This window comes from Nannospalax galili, unplaced genomic scaffold, assembly GCF_000622305.1.
Source record: "Nannospalax galili isolate Female #2095 unplaced genomic scaffold, S.galili_v1.0 scaffold790, whole genome shotgun sequence".
Lineage (NCBI taxonomy): Eukaryota > Metazoa > Chordata > Mammalia > Rodentia > Spalacidae > Nannospalax > Nannospalax galili.
Window position 1 is genome coordinate 989,477 of NW_008328334.1, and position 18,461 is coordinate 1,007,937.

The following is an 18,461-nucleotide window of genomic DNA, read 5'->3' on the forward strand; positions in this document are numbered from 1 at the left end:
GTCAATTTTTCTCACCTGTGTCAAATGCATTTACTATTTCCTTGTCTCACTCAATTTTTTAAACTTAGATTATGAGAATTTTATACTTTGAAATAAATTCTAATTCTCAATAAATCACAAATATAGTAGTACTTAAAACACTTATCTTTTGATATTTTGCCAAATATATTCATATGCTACTGTAGGATTAAAAAAAGAAACTCAACATGTTCCTTAGATTGTACACTTTGAAATTACAGTCTATATTTTATAGATATAAATTTTATTTTAAAAAGAAAACCCATTCTATTGTCTAAAACTATACATCATAAAGGCAATTTAAAATATCATACTAATTTCAAAGTACAACATCTTTCAATCACTAATAGAAAATTATTCCTTGGCACATAGGTCATAAAAGGAATAGCTATGTAAAAACCAATCTTAACTCTGTTGCCAAAGAGTGAATTTCTATTCAACATTTTTTTTTCAGGAATGACAGCTACTATGTAAGAAAATAGATGAGGTAAAAGTTTTTATAGACCAATTTAGTAACTGCTTGGTGGTGGGTAACACTTAACCCTAACCCTAAGATAAAAATATTTCTTAAAAGAATTTAAATTTATTGGTTATAAAATATCAGTTGCATCTATAGTGTAACTTGTATAACTCACCTATATGTGCTTCATGTTATGAAAATAAGTTCAGATTAGCTCAGCCACTTGTGTATAGAATTATAGCACAAAAAAGATGAGACATATTTCAATTACTTTTAAAATGTAGAAAAAGTCAATTATTTAAGAGAAATATTTATCATTGCCTAATGAGAACAGCAGTTAAAAAGCTATTAAAATTCTCAATTTCTAGTGCACAAGATGATGTAATTGCACAAAAAACAGACATAATTAATAGTCATCCCTAGGCCTTGAGGAACTGTGAATAAATCACAGGCACTTAAAACCACAACTTGCTGCCTATGCTGCCATTATTAAAGCCCTAGAAAAGTAATTTACGTTAACAAACCTTAAAAAGCTTTAAAAGGTTTTCAATAACACGAGCTGCTTATAAAGATACATTTTAGAAGTTATTCTCACAACTGCGGCTGGTTTTACATGCTCCTCACTTAACCTGAGGTACTGTCTGGGTGAGTAGCATCATGCTGATGCAAACCAACCCGCTCCTTAGGAATATTGACTCCAGGTCTTTCCCAAGGGGTGGGAGTGTGGGGATACAGGTTCCTGTAGCCTATAAAGATGATCTTGACCCATTCTCAGTTTTGTAAATATAAGGGAAAATATGTATACAGGAGGAAAATAAATTAATACCAACTAAAGGCTCTGCTCTAGTTTAAGAGCATACTATATCAAAGAACTACAAAGATAGTCTTTCAATCTTTTATGTGTTGCCAATAGTCAAAGAGAAACTAAAGGAATAAATGTACTTTGGAACTAATTTCCAAACTCTTATGGCTTTAAGCATCGTCATTATTTAACTTAAATCAAACTATTACACAAATGGGCATTTCTGATTCTAGAATTTTTAGCATGAGATGGATGAAAGGATTTGATATAGGATTCAAATTATACAAGCTAAAATATAATACAATAGATTGTGGATTAAATAGAAATAAAAATTTAATAGCATATGCCCATAAAAATACTGTACCGTTGTTATTATAATAAACTATTGTTTTCCTCAGTGCTGAGGATTGAACCCAGGGCCTTGCACATACTAAGCACATGCTCTATGACTGAATTATAGCTCCCAGGAAAGAATTTTGATGTTATCATGTTTTTAAAAAGTTCTACCATGTAAATGATAATAAAATCAAACTTCACATAATTACAGTCTTTAGTAGCTTACAAAGTCAACTGTAGTGTAATGTATACTAAAGTTCTAAGTACCTGTACAAAAACTACTGATGCTAAGGTCTGAATTTGAATTGCTTTAAAATCCTAATTGCCTTAACATAACAACATCAGTGAAAAGAAAAACCCAACACAGTAAATCATAAACAGTAACTGAAGGAGGTACTATGTTATCTGAAGTGGTAACTCAGGCACTATCTCTCTTATGTACATTGAATAAGAAAGATCACTTGAAATTTCATTACTTAAATACCTAAAAACACAAGTTAGCATATGTGCATTAAACTCAATCTGATCTTATTTGTAAGGAAAGATTGAAAAATATTGCTCTCAACTTTGTAGGTAAACCGAGGCTAATGGGTACCATCAGCAATACAGTCTTGGAATTTTATTCTTCATGAAGGACATTTAAATCTATTGTCAAGACGGTAAATTTAATGGATCAAGATGCAGCACAGATTTAAAACCAAAATTGCAGTTAGGTTTCTGAGTTTCCTTCACCATTTTCATGAGGTTGAAGTTGTTCTCTTTCTTGTTCTTCTTGAGGTGGCCGGACACGTTTAAAAAAGCCCATCTGTCAGTTAAAGAAAAAAAAACAACAACAAAACTTATTTTTACTAAATAATAGAATGCTATATATATTTTTTTGGGGGGGTCTTTTTGAGACAGGGTCTCCTTGTAGCCCCAGCTGTCCTGGAACTATGTAGACCAGGCTGGCCTTGAACTCACAGAGATCCGCCTGCCTCTGCCTCCCAAGTGCTGGGATTAAAGGCATGCACCACCACATTTCCAGGGTCTGGATAGATGGCTCAGTGGATAAGAATACCAGCTGCTATTGTAGAGGACCCAGGCTCAGCTTCCAGCACCCACATGGCAGCTAGCAACCATCTGTAACTCCAGTTCCAGGGGTTCCAATGCCCTCTTCTGGTGTCCATAGGCACTGCATGCATGTGGTGCACTTACATACATGGGGCAAAACACTCACACATAAAATAAATCCAAAACGTTTTTTTTAAATTTATTTTCATTGCATTTAATTATGTGTAAATGTGTATGTCTTATATGTATGCAGGTGCCCAAGGAGGCTAGAGATACTGGACCCCCCTAGAACTAGAGGTATAGGTGGCTGTGAGTCACTTGTCATGGGTGCTAGGAATCTAACTCAGGTCCTCTGCAAGAGCAGCAAACACTCTTAACCGCTGAGTCATCTCTCCAGTCTCCTAAAAATAGTATTGAGTGACTCTACTATCACCAAGACAAGTAGCACTTTGTAGTTTCTCTTTCCTAGTACAATAATGCTCATCAGACAGCATCACTGTGAGTCCCATTCCTCTTTCCCTTATTGCTCTCATCTTTCTTTTCCACTCTCCCCTCTTCTCTTTTTTTTTTTTTTTTTTCCTCCCTTTTTCTCTTCTCTTTTTTTTTTTTTGTTTCCCTCCCTTTCTCCCTCTTTCAAAGTCCATTACTTACCCTATACATTACAAAGACCAGAACAGCCAGTAACAACAGTCCTGCAAGAACTGCCAAGATGATCACCCACACAGGCACCGGCATGGGTGCTGCCTGAATGCCCCAGGTGATGTTAGTGGTGACCTATTAAGGAAAAGCCTTAGTTTTAAAATAATTCAGGGACTTAGTACATATTTGAATCACTTTGTATTTTTACTTCAGTAGTATTCGTATCATGTTCTTTATTGCATACAATAATTTGGTGATTGTATGTTAAGCATCAATAGCATGGTCATACGTACATGCATAAAACTTCCAACAATAGGTTAATTTTTGACTACATATGAAATGACTTTTAAATAATCCAATATAGATTATGATGGCTGGTCCCATTTTCAGCATTAAATATCTTTTAAATGCCTTCAATTGTTGCAGTTAATATCCAGCTTTATAACTTTGTCAGGAGAATTACCCCAAAATATCCCCAACATAGTTTAGTAAACACCAAAAAACCTTCTTACATAGTACAAAATTCTAAAGTAAGAGACTCAGCTTTAATCATTCTAGGATATGGGAGTAAGGGAATACAATAAAACAAGAGTACAATTTTGGGTCAGTGAGGTGGCTCGGCAGGTAAAGACACTTGCTACCAAGCCTGAAGACCTGAGTTCAACCCCCAGGACCCACATGAGGAAAGAAGAGAACCAATCCCAATAAATTGTCCTTTAACCTTCACATGCACATTGTGGCACAGTACCTTCCAATAAATAAACAAAGGTAATAAAAAGAGAAAATGTTTTTAATTTTAAAAAGTATGTTATCAAAAAAAAGTATGTTATAAAAAATTTCACTACTTTAAATTATTACAGTTACATTTCCATTAAAAAACAAAAAACAAACAACAACAACAAAAAAAAAAACCTGGGGACTGGAGAGATGGCTCAGCAGTCAAGAGCACTTGCCTGCTCTCTCAGAGGACTTGGGTTCAGTTCCCTGCACCCACATGGTGGCTAACAACTGTCTGAAACTCCAGTTCCAGGGAATCTGGCATCCTCTTCTGGCCATCTTGGGCATTGCTCACATGGGTGCACTTACACACATGCAGGCAAAAGGGCTTAAAATAGAAAACAAAACCAAAAACCAAAGGTGTGTGAGTGCAATGATTCATCTCCCCAAACCAATGACTTACTAGTGTGGAGTTGAAGATATCCTCAATTGGGAGATTCTTGTAAGGAAACTCTATGACATTAAATGAAGCAGATGACTTCAGAGAATAGGAATGATTCTGGTTTTCCTTCTGCGTAGAAGTAACAATGGGATCATTTCTTAGGTGGAAAGCCTTTATGAGTCCTTTGAAAAAATAGATACATTTGCTCTTGCATCTGTCTACTTACATTCATAAAGGTCTCCGTCCATAGCAGAGACTTCACATACAGGATTGCACTCTTCCCTCTGTCCAGCCGCCCAACCTGGCAGGAGATCTGCAAGCACTGAGCAATTCCACAACCCTGCCAGAACAAATTATTGACTCACATAAAAGGACCATTCATCTTTTCAACATCTGAACAAAGGCATTTTTCTGTGAAGGCCAAAGAGAGGTTGTACACATTCTTCTGTCTCATAGGGACAGTGCTTAAAACAAACAAGTTTGTTAAGTCTGTGCTATGCTGTGGAAGGGTTATTTATTTTACAAACATAAAATTATATTATTGAAAAGTTCATTTTTATGACCACAGCTCAACATTCTTTAGACAAACCCTGAACACCATAATTAGAAGACATGAATATCAGATTATAATATTCCTGTAGAAAAGCAAAGAAAGAAGTGCATCCTCAATGGGTATTCTGTGAGAGCTGTAGAAAGCAAATGACATGCTGATGACATCTTCCATAATTAGTGTTTTCATCTGTAATTTGAAGGTTAGCAGCCAAGGAAGACAAATTTCATCACATTCTGAGTGCTGGTACTATTGCACTATGTCACATGAATGCACCTCACAGGAACACTGTCCAGGAAGTGGTGCCAATAGGTGAACAGGAGGAGAACGACGCTTCCTCCACTTGATAAGGGACATCTATGAAACATGCACAGCTAACACCACACCCAATGGAGGAGGACTGGAAACTTCTCTCTAAGGTCACAAACTGGGCAAGGATGCCCAACCATACTACTTCTAGTCAACTCTACTGGTTCTATCTATAGTTCAGCAACAACATAATAAACAGATAAAGAAAAGCCATCTCTCTATAGCTAGCAAGGCCTTATGTATGAAAAAAAATTAACCAAACTAAAACCAATAAAGAGCTAATAAACAAGTGCAGAAAAGAAAACACATACAGATCTTGAAGTATACAAGTTCAATATAGAAATACGAACTGAAATTTTATACACTAGTAGCAAATAATCCAAAGGAAGACAACAAAAGTCTATTTAAAATAGCATCAAAGATAACAAAAATAAACTAAGAAGTGCAAAGCCAGTACACTAAAAACTAAAATAATGTTAAAAGAAATTAAAGAAAACTCAAAGGCATAACCTGTGCTCTAAGATACAGTACTTATCAAATTATTATTTGTATTCAAAAATTGCTACTGAGATTGTGTAAGCTTTACCTCAATTAATATATATATATGTATATATATGTGTGTATAATTCTACAGGACAAAAAACACAGAATCACAGTTGGCTGCAAATAAAGTGCAGTGCTAAAGTAAGAAGCCAAATTTGGAAAACAGTCAAGAGAGAAGAGACAGCCTGGGACGTGCCATGATGGGGTGGAGCTGGTGCAAAGGGGTCAGAATCTCGGTACTTTAGAAAGTAGATAGGAATAGGCTTTGCAAGAAAGAGAAGAGGAAAGGTTTACACAGAGGAAGGAGTTGATATTTACTAAATATGGATCATGCTGGAAAAAGAAGAGTTTGGAAAACTTCAGAGTATATTTCTAGAATTAAGCTTGTTATTTTCTATTAGATATTTAAGAAGAATAAGTAGGCAGATGACAGAGCCTGAACTTCAGTGCTGAAGTTAAAAGGCCTGAAAATGGAGACTAAGAAGGAGCAAGTGCTGGCAGAGAATCAGGAGAATGGTTGTTATCCTGCAAGTGATGATGTGAGCAAAAGACAATTTGAACTGGAAGAAGCTGGTGAAGGACCCCAGAACATGGTGATATAAAAATGATTGTGTGGGGCTGGAGAGATGGCTCAGCAGCTAAGAGCACTGGGTGCCTGGCAGAAAACTCAGGTTCGAACCCCAGCACCCACATGGCAGCTAACAACCTTTCCTTTCTCCAGTTCCAAGGGAATCCAACGCCCTCTTCTGACCTCCGTGGGCATTGCATGACATAGGTGCACTTACACACATGCAGGCAGTACATCACACACATAAAATTTTAAAAAATAAAATACTTTAAAAGAAAAGTTTTTAAAAAATAGTGATTGTGGTCTGGCAAGATGGCTTTGTGGGTAAAGTTGCTCACTGTCAAGCCTGAGGACCTGAGTTCAACCCTTAGAATCCATGTGGTAGAAGGAGAGAAGTGATGCCTACATGTTGTCCTCTGATAGCCACACAAATACCATGGCGTGTGTATGCTAACACACACACACACACACACACACACACACACACACGAAAATGAAATAGAAAATGGCTTTTTAAAAAGTAGTGATGTCTGTGGAACAGAAACACTTTGGCCACTTTCTCTGTTACATGTTGGTTCAGAGCTGCTACTTCTCAAAAAAAGCTAAATAATAGTTTCTTTCAAACAGTATATCGATGAATCTTAATAAAAGTTAATCAACTGTGCAAATTATTCCCACCACATATTTTCATTGGCCTCCTGGCAAAAACGGTCAGTCAGAGGAGCACAGTCAGAAAATAAGTTGGAATATAAAACGTTTTTATTAGCAATCTATAAAGACGAATCACTTGAGAATTTGTGACCAATTTAACTAGAAAAAAGAACAAGGGGATGGAAGGGTGAAAAATAAATGCAGTTCTTTTAAGCACAGCTGTTATTTTTGAAGTGTTACTTTGTCGTCAGTCCTGTAATTGGGTATTTTTAAATGCTTATAGTTTACGTACTTGAAATGGCACTTACCAAAGTGTGAACGTCTCCCTCACTGAGGGCAGCAAGGTCCCGCTTGGTGAGAAGATGGTTCCGGTCACCTTGACCAGAAATGGTCTCATTCTTTTCTGGTGTTTGCAAAGATGAGACCTGGAGTGCGTTGTAAAATAGTGGTTAAATAATAATGGAAAAACATTTTATATTGAAATTTTGACATTAATATTTGGGTATGATTAACAAATCATCTATGAAAATTTGGTATGACAGAAAATTCATCTCTTATTATTTAATGAACAGTAAAGACAGAAATAAAGAGTAAAATATTTCCTATATTGTAAAATAGTTTTCCCTAACCATTGCTGTTTCCCATGTACCACTAGAGGGAAATTAAATACAGAAACACCTTGAAATTCTGCAGTACACCTGTGAAGAGTGTCAGTTAGGAGTTTTGGCATTGTTTTGGTATTATTTGGCTTGGCTTTTGGAGACAGGGTCTTACTATAGAGCCCAGACGGGACTTGCATACATAACGTAGCCCACGCTAACCTCAAACTGAGGCTGGGATTCAAGTATGTGCCATCAAGCTTGGCTTATGTTTTGTTCTGTTTTCTGAATATTTCTTAGGCTATATGATACAATAGCTTTTAATGCAAATGTATAAGCTAGGATACATATGATTATATCCAAAAATACATAAATTCTATAAAATGACATTTTCCTGGAGAGACCCCAGAAATCAAAAGCCACAAGTAAAACAGCATATCTTATTCTAAAGTCAGGTTTCCAACTACAAAGCAGCCTTAAAGTAATTTATACATTTGACAAACAAAGATGCAATGAGCCACAGTCAAGCTGAATCACTTAAGAATATCATCTAATGGGGCTGGAGAGATGGCTCAGGGGCTGCTCTTACAGAGGCCCTGGGTTCAATTCCCAGCACCTACATGGTGGCTAACAACCATCTGAACTCCAGTTCCAAGGGATCTGACTCCTTCTTCTGACTTCTGCAGGCACTGCATGACATGGGTACTTACATACATGCAGGCAATACACTCATACACATAAAATAAAAATAAATAATTAAAAAAATATCATCTGAGACTTACTGAATACACCATAAATGTATTGCTACTAGGATTTCACAGAATAATTCTTACATACTGTATAAATATGCAAAATTTTAGTTTACTGGTTATGAACTAAAATACTTTCACAGTCTGTACATTAAAATATTTATTTTAAGCTGGGCATGGTGGTGCACACCTGTAATACCAGCACTCAAGAGGCAGAGGCACATGGATCTCTGTGAGTTGAAGGCCAGCCTGGTCTATATAACAAGTTCCAGGACAGCTGGGGCTACAGGGAGACCCTGTCTCAAAAACACAAACAAAATTATTTTATTTCATGCATTTCAAGTTTAGGTTTAGAAAGTAAACAATTTTGAAAAGTTATCATAATAAGCTAGGCGTGGTGGCACATGCCTTTAATCTCAGCACTTAGGAGGCAGAGGCAGGTGGACCTATGAGATGGAGTCCAGCCTTGTCTACACAGTGAGTTCCAGGTCAGCTGGGGCTATAAAGAGACCCTGTCTCAAAAAGATCAAAAATAAATAAATAAACAAACAAACAAATGAATAAATAAAAGTCATCATAATAAAGAGCTGTTTTGAAGCATACTACCTTAATTCTCAAAGGGTTGATCTCCATATCTGAGGTACAGTTCATTGGCCCATCAATCTCGTAATGAAGGATGTACAACAAAGTGTTGTTGTTGTATTTGTAAGGCCACTGAAGATTTAACATTGCCTTGCTGAATGAACTTGGACCATTGTTTCTCAGCTAATGGGGGAAAAAAAAAGTAAGCTCCTTGGGCACGATCTGTCCTATAATCCTTCCCCTATGTCATCGTTAGAAATCATATTAACAACAGGATCTATATATTAGCCATTTTCACAGTTAGTCAGACTCTAATTTATCACATCATTATGCAAAAACATCAAACAACATTTATCTCTAAAGTACAGAAAGATCTACCAGGACGAAAATGTAAAAAAAAACAGTTCAAAAATTATTGATGAAGGCTGATACTAATAGCCTTCCTATAGACAATAAAATTCTGATTAACTACAGGCATTTTCAGTTTATAGTCAAAATTTCAAAATGCCTTAGAGCACAAAGAATGATTTATTTCTTTTACCAAATAGAATAGGTTTTGCTTTCTTAAATAGATAAATCTGTATGTGTATTAAAAATGAACTTACAGGCAGGCATAATGGTGCACATCTGTAATCCCAGCACTTAGGAGGCAGAGGCAGGCAGATCTCTGTGAGTTCAAGGCCAGCCTGGTCTACATAATGAGTTCTGGGCCAGCTGGGACTACAGGAACACCCTGTCTCAAATTTCAATGTACATTTCTGGTACATGCTCAAGGTATGCAAAGTTTACAAAAATAACAAGGGATTATTTTTTTAAGTAGCTTAGGTGTTCTCTTTGTTGGTTTCCTCACTAGCTTTCCATTAAGTTCAATAGCTACAAACCTCATAGATGTGCTGAACAACAGGCCCAACATCTTCTTCAGTCTCGGGGTTTTCCTTGTACTCCCAATTTGGAATTGGAAGAAAGATATGATCAGGACTTGAGACTCTAAACAAGGACCAAAGAAAATCTACCATAAATATTAAAATGGTATATAGTCAGCTCATTTTCCTAAGTATCCTATATTGAAATGAATAAAAGCAGATATAATTTTTCAAGTCTTAAAAGGAAAGGCTTAAAAAAGGAAAAGCTAGTAAATGCACATATGCATAAAATCTATTATTAAGTCTGCACACAACTGATGAATTATAAGCAATTTGTGTAAAAGTTTCATCAACTTGCTTTTTAAAAAAAATACTTGTTTTTTATTTTATGTGTATGTGTGTATTGTCTGCACGTATGTAAGTGCACCTGACAACGCAATGCCCAAGAAGGACAGAAGAGGCACCAGATCCCCTGGAACTGGAGTTACGAATGGGTCTTTTGCAAGAATAGCCAGTGCTCTTAACTGCTGAGCCATCTTTCCAGCCCCCAATCAACTTACTTTGAGATCACTATCACTATGCTTCAGTCCTTTTCAAAAGAACACAAAAAAACATAGTGGGACTTCTGAGCACACACGGGACCTTATCTCATCAGAATCTACTGCCATAGGAAATCCCTCCAAGCTGGAGTATAGCTGCCCCAAGGAGGCTGGGGACTAACAGCTGTATCTCAGACACAGTCATGACAATGGAATAGTCAATCTGGGAATCCTACTCACCCCCTGATCTCGACAGCAGCCAAAACAGCAAGGTCAACTTTGTAAGATACAACTGGGCTCACTTTGTCAAAAAGATTAGAGCTAAAAAAGGAAAAACAAACTCAGGATTGAATTAAGCACACTCATCATCAAAATCATAAAAGGACAAACTCACAAAACTAAAAATGAACAAACACAAAGCAACACAGAAATTGAAGCCTTACCAATCAGCAATTATTTCAATTAGCATTCAATTCCAAAATAAAAATCAAGTTTTACTTCTCAATGCTTAATTTTATGAACTCAAAACTGATAATAAAATTATTCCTATAATATAAATATTAATTTAAGAATTCTATAATAAAGTCCTGAAATTTTAATCTATACTATTTCATAATATTTAATATTAAAGATAGTACACAATATATTTATAAGAAAAATGGATGCTGTATCCTAATAGACTATTTTCATACCTTTGAATTTGCAAGTCAAATTTCACAGAAGTATCCATTTCTGATTGCTGGTGCACACTGAAACGAAGTCCAGCAAACAGCTGAAAAAGAGAGAAGACTCAGGAGGCAGAGGCAGGCAGACACATCTCTGTGAGTTTGAAGCTAGTCTTGTCTATATAGCAAGTGTCAGGCCAGCCAGTGCTACACACTGGAGGCTCTGTCTCAAAAAAATAAAAAATCTGGGCATGGTGGTGCATGCCTTTAATCCCAGGTAGATAGGCAGGCAGATCTCTGTATGACTAAGGCCAGCCTGGACTACATAGCAACTTCCAGGCAAGCTGGGGTTATAGGCAGACCCTGTTTCAAAAAATAAAAAAACAAATAAGACAACAATGGGGCTGGAGATATGGTTCAGCATAAGAGCACTGGCTCCTCTTACAGAGAACCTAGGTTTGGTTCACAGCACCCAATGGGAGGCAGCAACAACTGTCTGTAACTCCAGGGGATTCAACTCCCTCTTCTGGCCTCTCCAGGCTTTGTACACATGTGGTATACATAAAAACATGCAAGCAAAACATTCATACACATAACATAAAGACAAATAAATTTTTAAAAATTGTAACGTGTCCTCTCAAAAGAGGGGAATGTTAAGAGTAGCAAAAAGACCCATAAAAGTAAAAAAATAAAAAAGAAGAGTACACAAAGTCGTTCAGGAAAAAGTGATGGGGAGATATGGGAGGAGTTGGAAGGGAGGGAGTGGGCATGGATTTGATCAAAATACCTTATATGTATGTATGAAATTCTCAATAAATTTTTTTAAAGGTTAAAAAAAAACATTGCCTCGTACAATAAATATACATTAATAAAATTTCATTTTTCAAAAAAGTTTCAAAAACAAAATTGTAAAGTATGTTCTATAATACACTAAAAGCTTATGATAAAAATGAACAAAAATAATTAAATCTGATTTCTACTGAATCTCTTTTATTTAAGATAATTAAGTCAATTTATAATGGAAGGCATTTAACAATTATTAATTATAAATTATACCTCCTATGATATTAACCATCTTTCTAAAAAATACAGAAGTGTTTGTTGATATAATGAAAGTACATCAATTAAGTACAATGACTTGGGAATAGGAAGCTAATAACTGAGCTGTGGTAGCAAGCAGGAAGGAAACACTGAAAGTTTACAGAGTAAGGCACCGGGTTAAAGAACGAGTAGGACCAAAAGCAGGCTTTTCCCCACTCATCTCTCACAATTCCCTTCCATAGCACCTACCATCCTAAGTGCTACAGGTGGGAACACTGATAAATTTTAAAGAAAAGAACTGAGCCAAAGCTATGACAGCAAGCTTCTCAGGGATCATATAAATAGCATTAAAATGGCACCTCTGTGAGAGTGCCTCCTACATTACAAAGCCTGGAGCTGGCTACTTAGAATAACCAAGAGTTATCTAAACTGAAGGAACTATGAGGTAGAAAACTGGAGAGAATGAGAATATGTAAAGCTTTCTCTGGAGAGCATCTATCTAGAGATAACTTTCTGTGAAAAATACACTTAAAGAAGCATGCAGTGTTTATCCCATAGTAACAGATCTTCAGTGACTGACATCAGAATGTCATTCAATGGATTTTACTGCGAACACAACACATGTACTGCCACATTTTAAAAAATATTATTTTTATTTTACATGCATTGCATGTATATGTGTAAGTGCGCCCATGTCCTGCAATGCCCAGAGGTCAGACGAGGATGTTGGATCCCCTGGAACTGGAGTTACAGACAGTTGTTAGCTGCCATGTGGGTGCTAGGAATTGAACCCAGGTCTTGTGAAGGAACAATCAGTGCTCTTAACCCCTAAGCCATCTCTCCAGCCCACATGCCACATTTTCCTTGTTACTAGGAATATATAGTACTTTGTTTCCTTTTCAGAGGACTTGAGAAGTGACTCCTGGGAGCTTCTTCTTATGCTCAAAGTTCCCTGTCCACCTCCTATAATGTAACACTTCAAGTAAATAAGATAATACCTTCTCATTTAAGAGTAATAGTCCTTGGTGTCTGCCACAGTGGCTTTTAAGACTCCACTTTATAATTATAAAATTACAATTTTAGTCCTTTGTGTAAATCATGTTTTCATCCATTTGCCAAGTTTAAGGCAGTGTGAAGAAAAGTTTATTGAGCAGAATATAAAAGTTCCACCCATAATTTCAGTATCCAAGTTAAACTGAACAGAACGCTGCTAATAATTAAACTCTAAATCAAAACTAATTTAAAGACAATACTTTAAGGGTGGTGAGATGGCTCAGTAGGTAAAGGCACTTGTTACTAAATCTAATGACCTAAATTCAATACCCCAGTCCCATGTGGTGGAAGGAGAGAACCAACTCTCAAAAGTTATCTTCTGACCTCCACACAGCATGCGGTGCCATATGTGCACATAAATACACACACACACACACACACACTCACAATTAATAAATAAATGATATTTTAATTAAAAAAATAAAGATACTACTTGAGTTGGCATGGTGGTATGCACAGGTAATCTCAGCACTTAGAAGGCAAAGACAGGAAGAGCTTGAGTTTTAGGCCATGCTGAGCTTTCATAGCAAGATCTCTCAAAAACAGAGCAGGGTCTAAATATGTGGCTTGTGGTAGAGCATTTTCCAAGCATATGCAAGGCCCTGGGCTCAGTTCTTAGCATCACAAACAAAAAACAAACAACAACAACAACAACAAAAGAAACCCACAACTATTTTGAAATTGCTATAAACAAACCCAGGGCAGGGAAAAAAAAATAAAATAAAATAAAAAGCATGTTCTTTTTATAGGGAGAAAAATCCATTCAGTTAAAATGTCTTACTTGAGTTCCAGCCTTCATTGGATTTCCCAGGTCACATACCACCTGCCGGGTTTGGTTTTCTGTCTTGAATGCACAGGAAAGTCTTGCTAAGGCCTATAATAAATAAATTGATTAATAAACAAAAAAATATAAAAATAAAATAAATGGTAACAAAATTATCAGGAACAGCCAGGCATGGTGACATAGGCCTTTAAGCCGGCACTTGGGAGGCAGAGGCTACTCTGGTCTATGTAGCAAGTTCCAGGCCAAATGTGGCTACAGAGAAACCCTTTCTCAAAACACCAAGGAAACAAAATTCTAAAGTTACTACCTAAGATCATGTCAATATTTCTTTTTTTATGATACAAATAAATCTATTTGAGAAAATATACAGAGAGGGCAGAACTGTGGACAACTGCTGCATATAAAGGTGAAAGTGTTTGGAAAAATCCCTGGTGGGCTTAAATGTGATGGGCAGGCTCAGATATTTATCTATCTGATCTTGTATTTTCAAGCACTTTACTGTCAATTCTAAAAATGCCCTATCAATACAGTATGCAAAATATTAGGCCTAAAAGGCATTATATAAGATAGGTACTCTACTGTCTGACAGCTTCACCTTACATAGAATGGTTAAGCTTGGACTTCACTGAGGGGAGTTGTCTCAATAACTTTAATAAGAACTGGGAGTGACTTTTGGATTTTCCAAGAGGCAGCTTGCTTACTTCATTGTTTCGGACAACCCCAATGAAATCAGCCTGTGGTGGGATGGAGACGATGAGCTCGGCTTCATAGGCCCCTTCTCCTTGATTCTGTGCCTTCACAATCAGTGTCAGAGGGTTGTCATCCCCAATATAGATTTTCTTTTGATCACTGAAAGTTAATACAAAGTCAGATAGTGAAATAAGACAACATGGAGAGCTTGTGACTGTGCAAAGAAGCAGGAGGTAAACACACAGGGAGCACTGACATACTTTAAGACTTCTCCACAGCTCAACAGAAAACAGAAAATAGCACCGTGATGCAAATGGAGTGCTTCTCTCAGTACAGAACGCTGATGCCACTAACACATCATCACTGTTCACATGTTACTGAAGACATTTTATTTATATGTCTGTACGCTCGAATTTCCTGATTTTCTTCCTAAAAGATGAACTACCCTTTTGATATAATACAATAGTCTTCCTAATCTATATGTCATAATAGATGATAAGGCTATCCCTTCACTAGGAGATTGTCTACAATGCAGTATGTATCTTTAAAATGATATAGCATGACTTTGTGATGGAACCAAAGCTGAATAAATCTGTCACACAAGGAGCCTAGTAAAAACGCAGTGGATATGTTTTAACTCCCAGATTAATAGCTTTATTATGATAGAAAATCATGAATTATCCTTTACTATAAGCAATTCTCATTAAGATATCAGTACATTGAACAGGAAAATGTGCTCTTCTATTTAAATTTCTTATATTTTATATTTACTGTTTGAAGCAAAACTTACCTATCTACAGAAACTTCTAGTTTAGGTTTACAGACATTGTCTTCCCCACAGTCAAGAAGAATATGAGCCTGGGGGGAAAAAAAGTACAGTACAGGTTACATATGAAATGCATCTCCTCTCTCTCTCTCTCTCTCTCTCTCTCTCTCTCTCTCTCCTCTCTCTCTCCCCCGTGTGTGTGTTTGTGTGTGTGTGTGTGTGTGTGTGTGTGTCTATAGACATAACATACATTTATATACACTCATCAGCCTGTCTGTAGAAATTAAGGCAAAAGAGATCATGGACACTTCTCTTCAAATATGTCAGAGTACACAGTCAAGAATAAGGAAAAAAAAATCCAGGATGAAGTATAATTACTTAGAATCTTACCAGGTGTGGTGGTGCACACCTTTAATCCCAGCATTTAGGAGGCAGAGGCAGGCAGATCTCTGTGAGTTTGAATCAGCCTGACCTACATAGCAAGTTCTAGGCCAGCTAGGGCTACAGGGAGACCCTGTCTCAAAAAGATTTAAAAAAAAAAAAAAAAAAAAAAAAAAAAACCTTTTTCATATCTCTCAAAAAGGAAATAACAGTTGATAAATGAGGGTTCATTTTAACTGTGCTGCTGGCTAAGTTGTATAAACTGGGAAAAAATATACTCCCTTAAGGAGTTCCTCCTTAAGACAGTGGTCTCTGCTGTTATCATGGAAACTGGCTGCAAAACAATATATATATTGGACCAGCACATATAAAGAGACCAAAAAGAAAAGAAACCAGCCAAAACAAGTCCAGTATGTACAAGGCCATTTAAAGAGACAAAAGAAAAGGAACCAGAGCATAAAAATGCTAGACAAAAAGAAATTATCAAAATATGAACTTTTTTCCTGTATCTGGCCAAGGAATATGCCATAGAGCAGTATAGAAAAGCCTAAAAAAGAACTCGAGGATGCAGACAGCATGGGTAGGGCATGAAAGAAATGAAAAAATGAAAAAAAAAGAAGGAAAATAAAGGCAAAGTTGTTCTCTTAGTGGCCTTGTCTCAGTAAAGGGGCTAGAGAGAAGGCTCAGCAGTTAAGAACACTGGCTGCTCTTGCAGAGGATCCAGGTTCAATTCCCAGTACCCACATCGTGGCTAACAATCATCTATAACTCCAGTTCCAGGGGAATCCTACCCCTCTTCTGAGCTCTATGGGTATTGCACGATATGGGGTACACTCACATACATGCAGGCAATACACTCATACACAAACAATAAAAATTTAAAAATGAATAAATAATAATAGCAACAGTGATAAAAGATTTCTAAAAAAATTTTAAAACTATAAAGAAATAATAATTATAGCTCATATATAAAAACACATAAAGGTACAAAAAAGTTATTTTTAAAGAAAGTATTATATGACAGGTACTAAAAAGTACAGATATAAAATTAGCCATCAATACAATGTGCACCCAGTCAAAATAACAATTATGAATGCAGAACTATGTTCACATGTCCTTAACTGGTAGACAATAGAAAATGGCACATATACTATGATTACTAATACACAAAATGAAATTTAACAATTGTGAAAATGTACAAATTACAAAAACCTTTAAAAATTTTTTAATTTGCCTTGTATTGCTGTTATACATACTATTCTCAAAGTATGATAGGGAAGTTCATCATAAGGAAGACAAAGAAGAAATGACAACCTAGATTTAAGTTAAAGAATTCTATGAGAGAAGAATATTCATCTAACCATATGAGCACATAAACAAAATAAAGGAAATTTGTGTTGTTTTATGAAAAAATTACATATATAGTATATACACATAAGTGCATATATACTTTCTTAAAACAATCAAAATGTTCACTAGATATAAAAGAGGCATTAGGATATTTAGTAAATACTAAAATGATATGTAAATAAGCTCATACTTTGTTTTTCTTGAGTTGATTTACTATTTTATGTATATAAAATGTGATCCTGTCTTTCTCTGGAAATGACTAACTTCCTAATGATTAAAGTTCTCACATCTAAATATTCAGATTATTTCCCCTCTGATTTCTTTAAACGTCTAACAACATTATAAAAATAATCCCTTATAATATTTAAGAACAGGGACACAGCCAGGTGTGGTAGTGCATGCCTTTAATCAGAGCACTCTGAAGGCAGAGGCAGGCAGAGCTCTGTGAGTTCTAAACCAAAAAGAAAAAAAAATAATAAAAAGAGAAACACAGACTGTAAAACCTTCAAAGATCAAATGTCATCCGGGCATGATGGCATATACCTTTAATTCCAGCACTTGGGAGGCAGAAGCAGGCAGATCTCTGTGAGTTAGAGGCCAGCCTGTTCTACATAGCAAGTTCCATCCAGGCCAGCTGGGGCTACAGGGAAACCTTGTCTCAAAAAGCTGAAAGGCCAAGGGAAAAAAAAAAAAAAAAGACATAGCAAGAAATCAGTCTAATTGGGAAGTGCAGTACCTGTCGGCTGATGTTGGCAGGGGTGAACTGGTTAAGAATGGGTTGCAAGCCTGTTGCATCAGCAGCTGTTCTGTAATCCAACCGATACTCCATGAAAATAGTGATGGGAGTGAGTTTGTCTCTAAATTCAGATTCATCCTGGAAATGAAATAGCTTCAAGTTAATGATGACACTGACCTCAACTATCTGTGGAGAAATCCATAGCTAGAGAAACCACAAAGTCAGACAAATTCATCCTTTGAATCTTACATTCTAACAACCTTTGAAAGATTATATTATGTAACTGTGATAAGAAAGTAAAAATCACACAGTTGTTCGACAAAAACCATTAACCGTGTTCTGTTTTATAATGTAAAATCTGACCCCCACAAAAATATACAAGGCATGGTAAACTGTGAACTAAGTTCTCTGAAGAAGGCATATGTACACAGGAGCCTGCTAAGTGACCTCAGCTTCTAGAAAACCCACCTGTGGCAAGATGAAAGAACCAGAGTTGTGACAGTGTATTTTGTTTCTTTCTTCTTTCTTCTCTCTCTCTCCCTCCCTCCCTCCCTCCCTCCCTCCCTCTCTCTCTCTCC

General features: G+C 36.3%; 1 protein-coding gene across 3 annotated transcripts in view; it reads right to left on the reverse strand.

The window, feature by feature from the left end:
* Positions 1-18,461, reverse strand: part of Itgav (integrin subunit alpha V) — a 90,676-nt gene continuing 72,215 nt past the window's right edge. For all 3 annotated transcript variants that reach the window (XM_008826779.3, XM_029559408.1, XM_008826775.3), the window contains 13 exons: positions 17,884-18,021; positions 15,441-15,508; positions 14,662-14,809; positions 13,958-14,050; positions 11,110-11,189; positions 10,658-10,738; positions 9,897-10,002; positions 9,040-9,198; positions 7,394-7,510; positions 4,691-4,804; positions 4,486-4,593; positions 3,318-3,440; positions 1-2,421 (listed from right to left, as the gene is read on the reverse strand). In XM_008826779.3, coding sequence (XP_008825001.1) covers positions 2,326-2,421; positions 3,318-3,440; positions 4,486-4,593; positions 4,691-4,804; positions 7,394-7,510; positions 9,040-9,198; positions 9,897-10,002; positions 10,658-10,738; positions 11,110-11,189; positions 13,958-14,050; positions 14,662-14,809; positions 15,441-15,508; positions 17,884-18,021 — 1,431 coding nt within the window. In that variant the 3' untranslated portion in view covers positions 1-2,325. The remainder of the gene's footprint in view (positions 2,422-3,317; positions 3,441-4,485; positions 4,594-4,690; positions 4,805-7,393; positions 7,511-9,039; positions 9,199-9,896; positions 10,003-10,657; positions 10,739-11,109; positions 11,190-13,957; positions 14,051-14,661; positions 14,810-15,440; positions 15,509-17,883; positions 18,022-18,461) is intronic.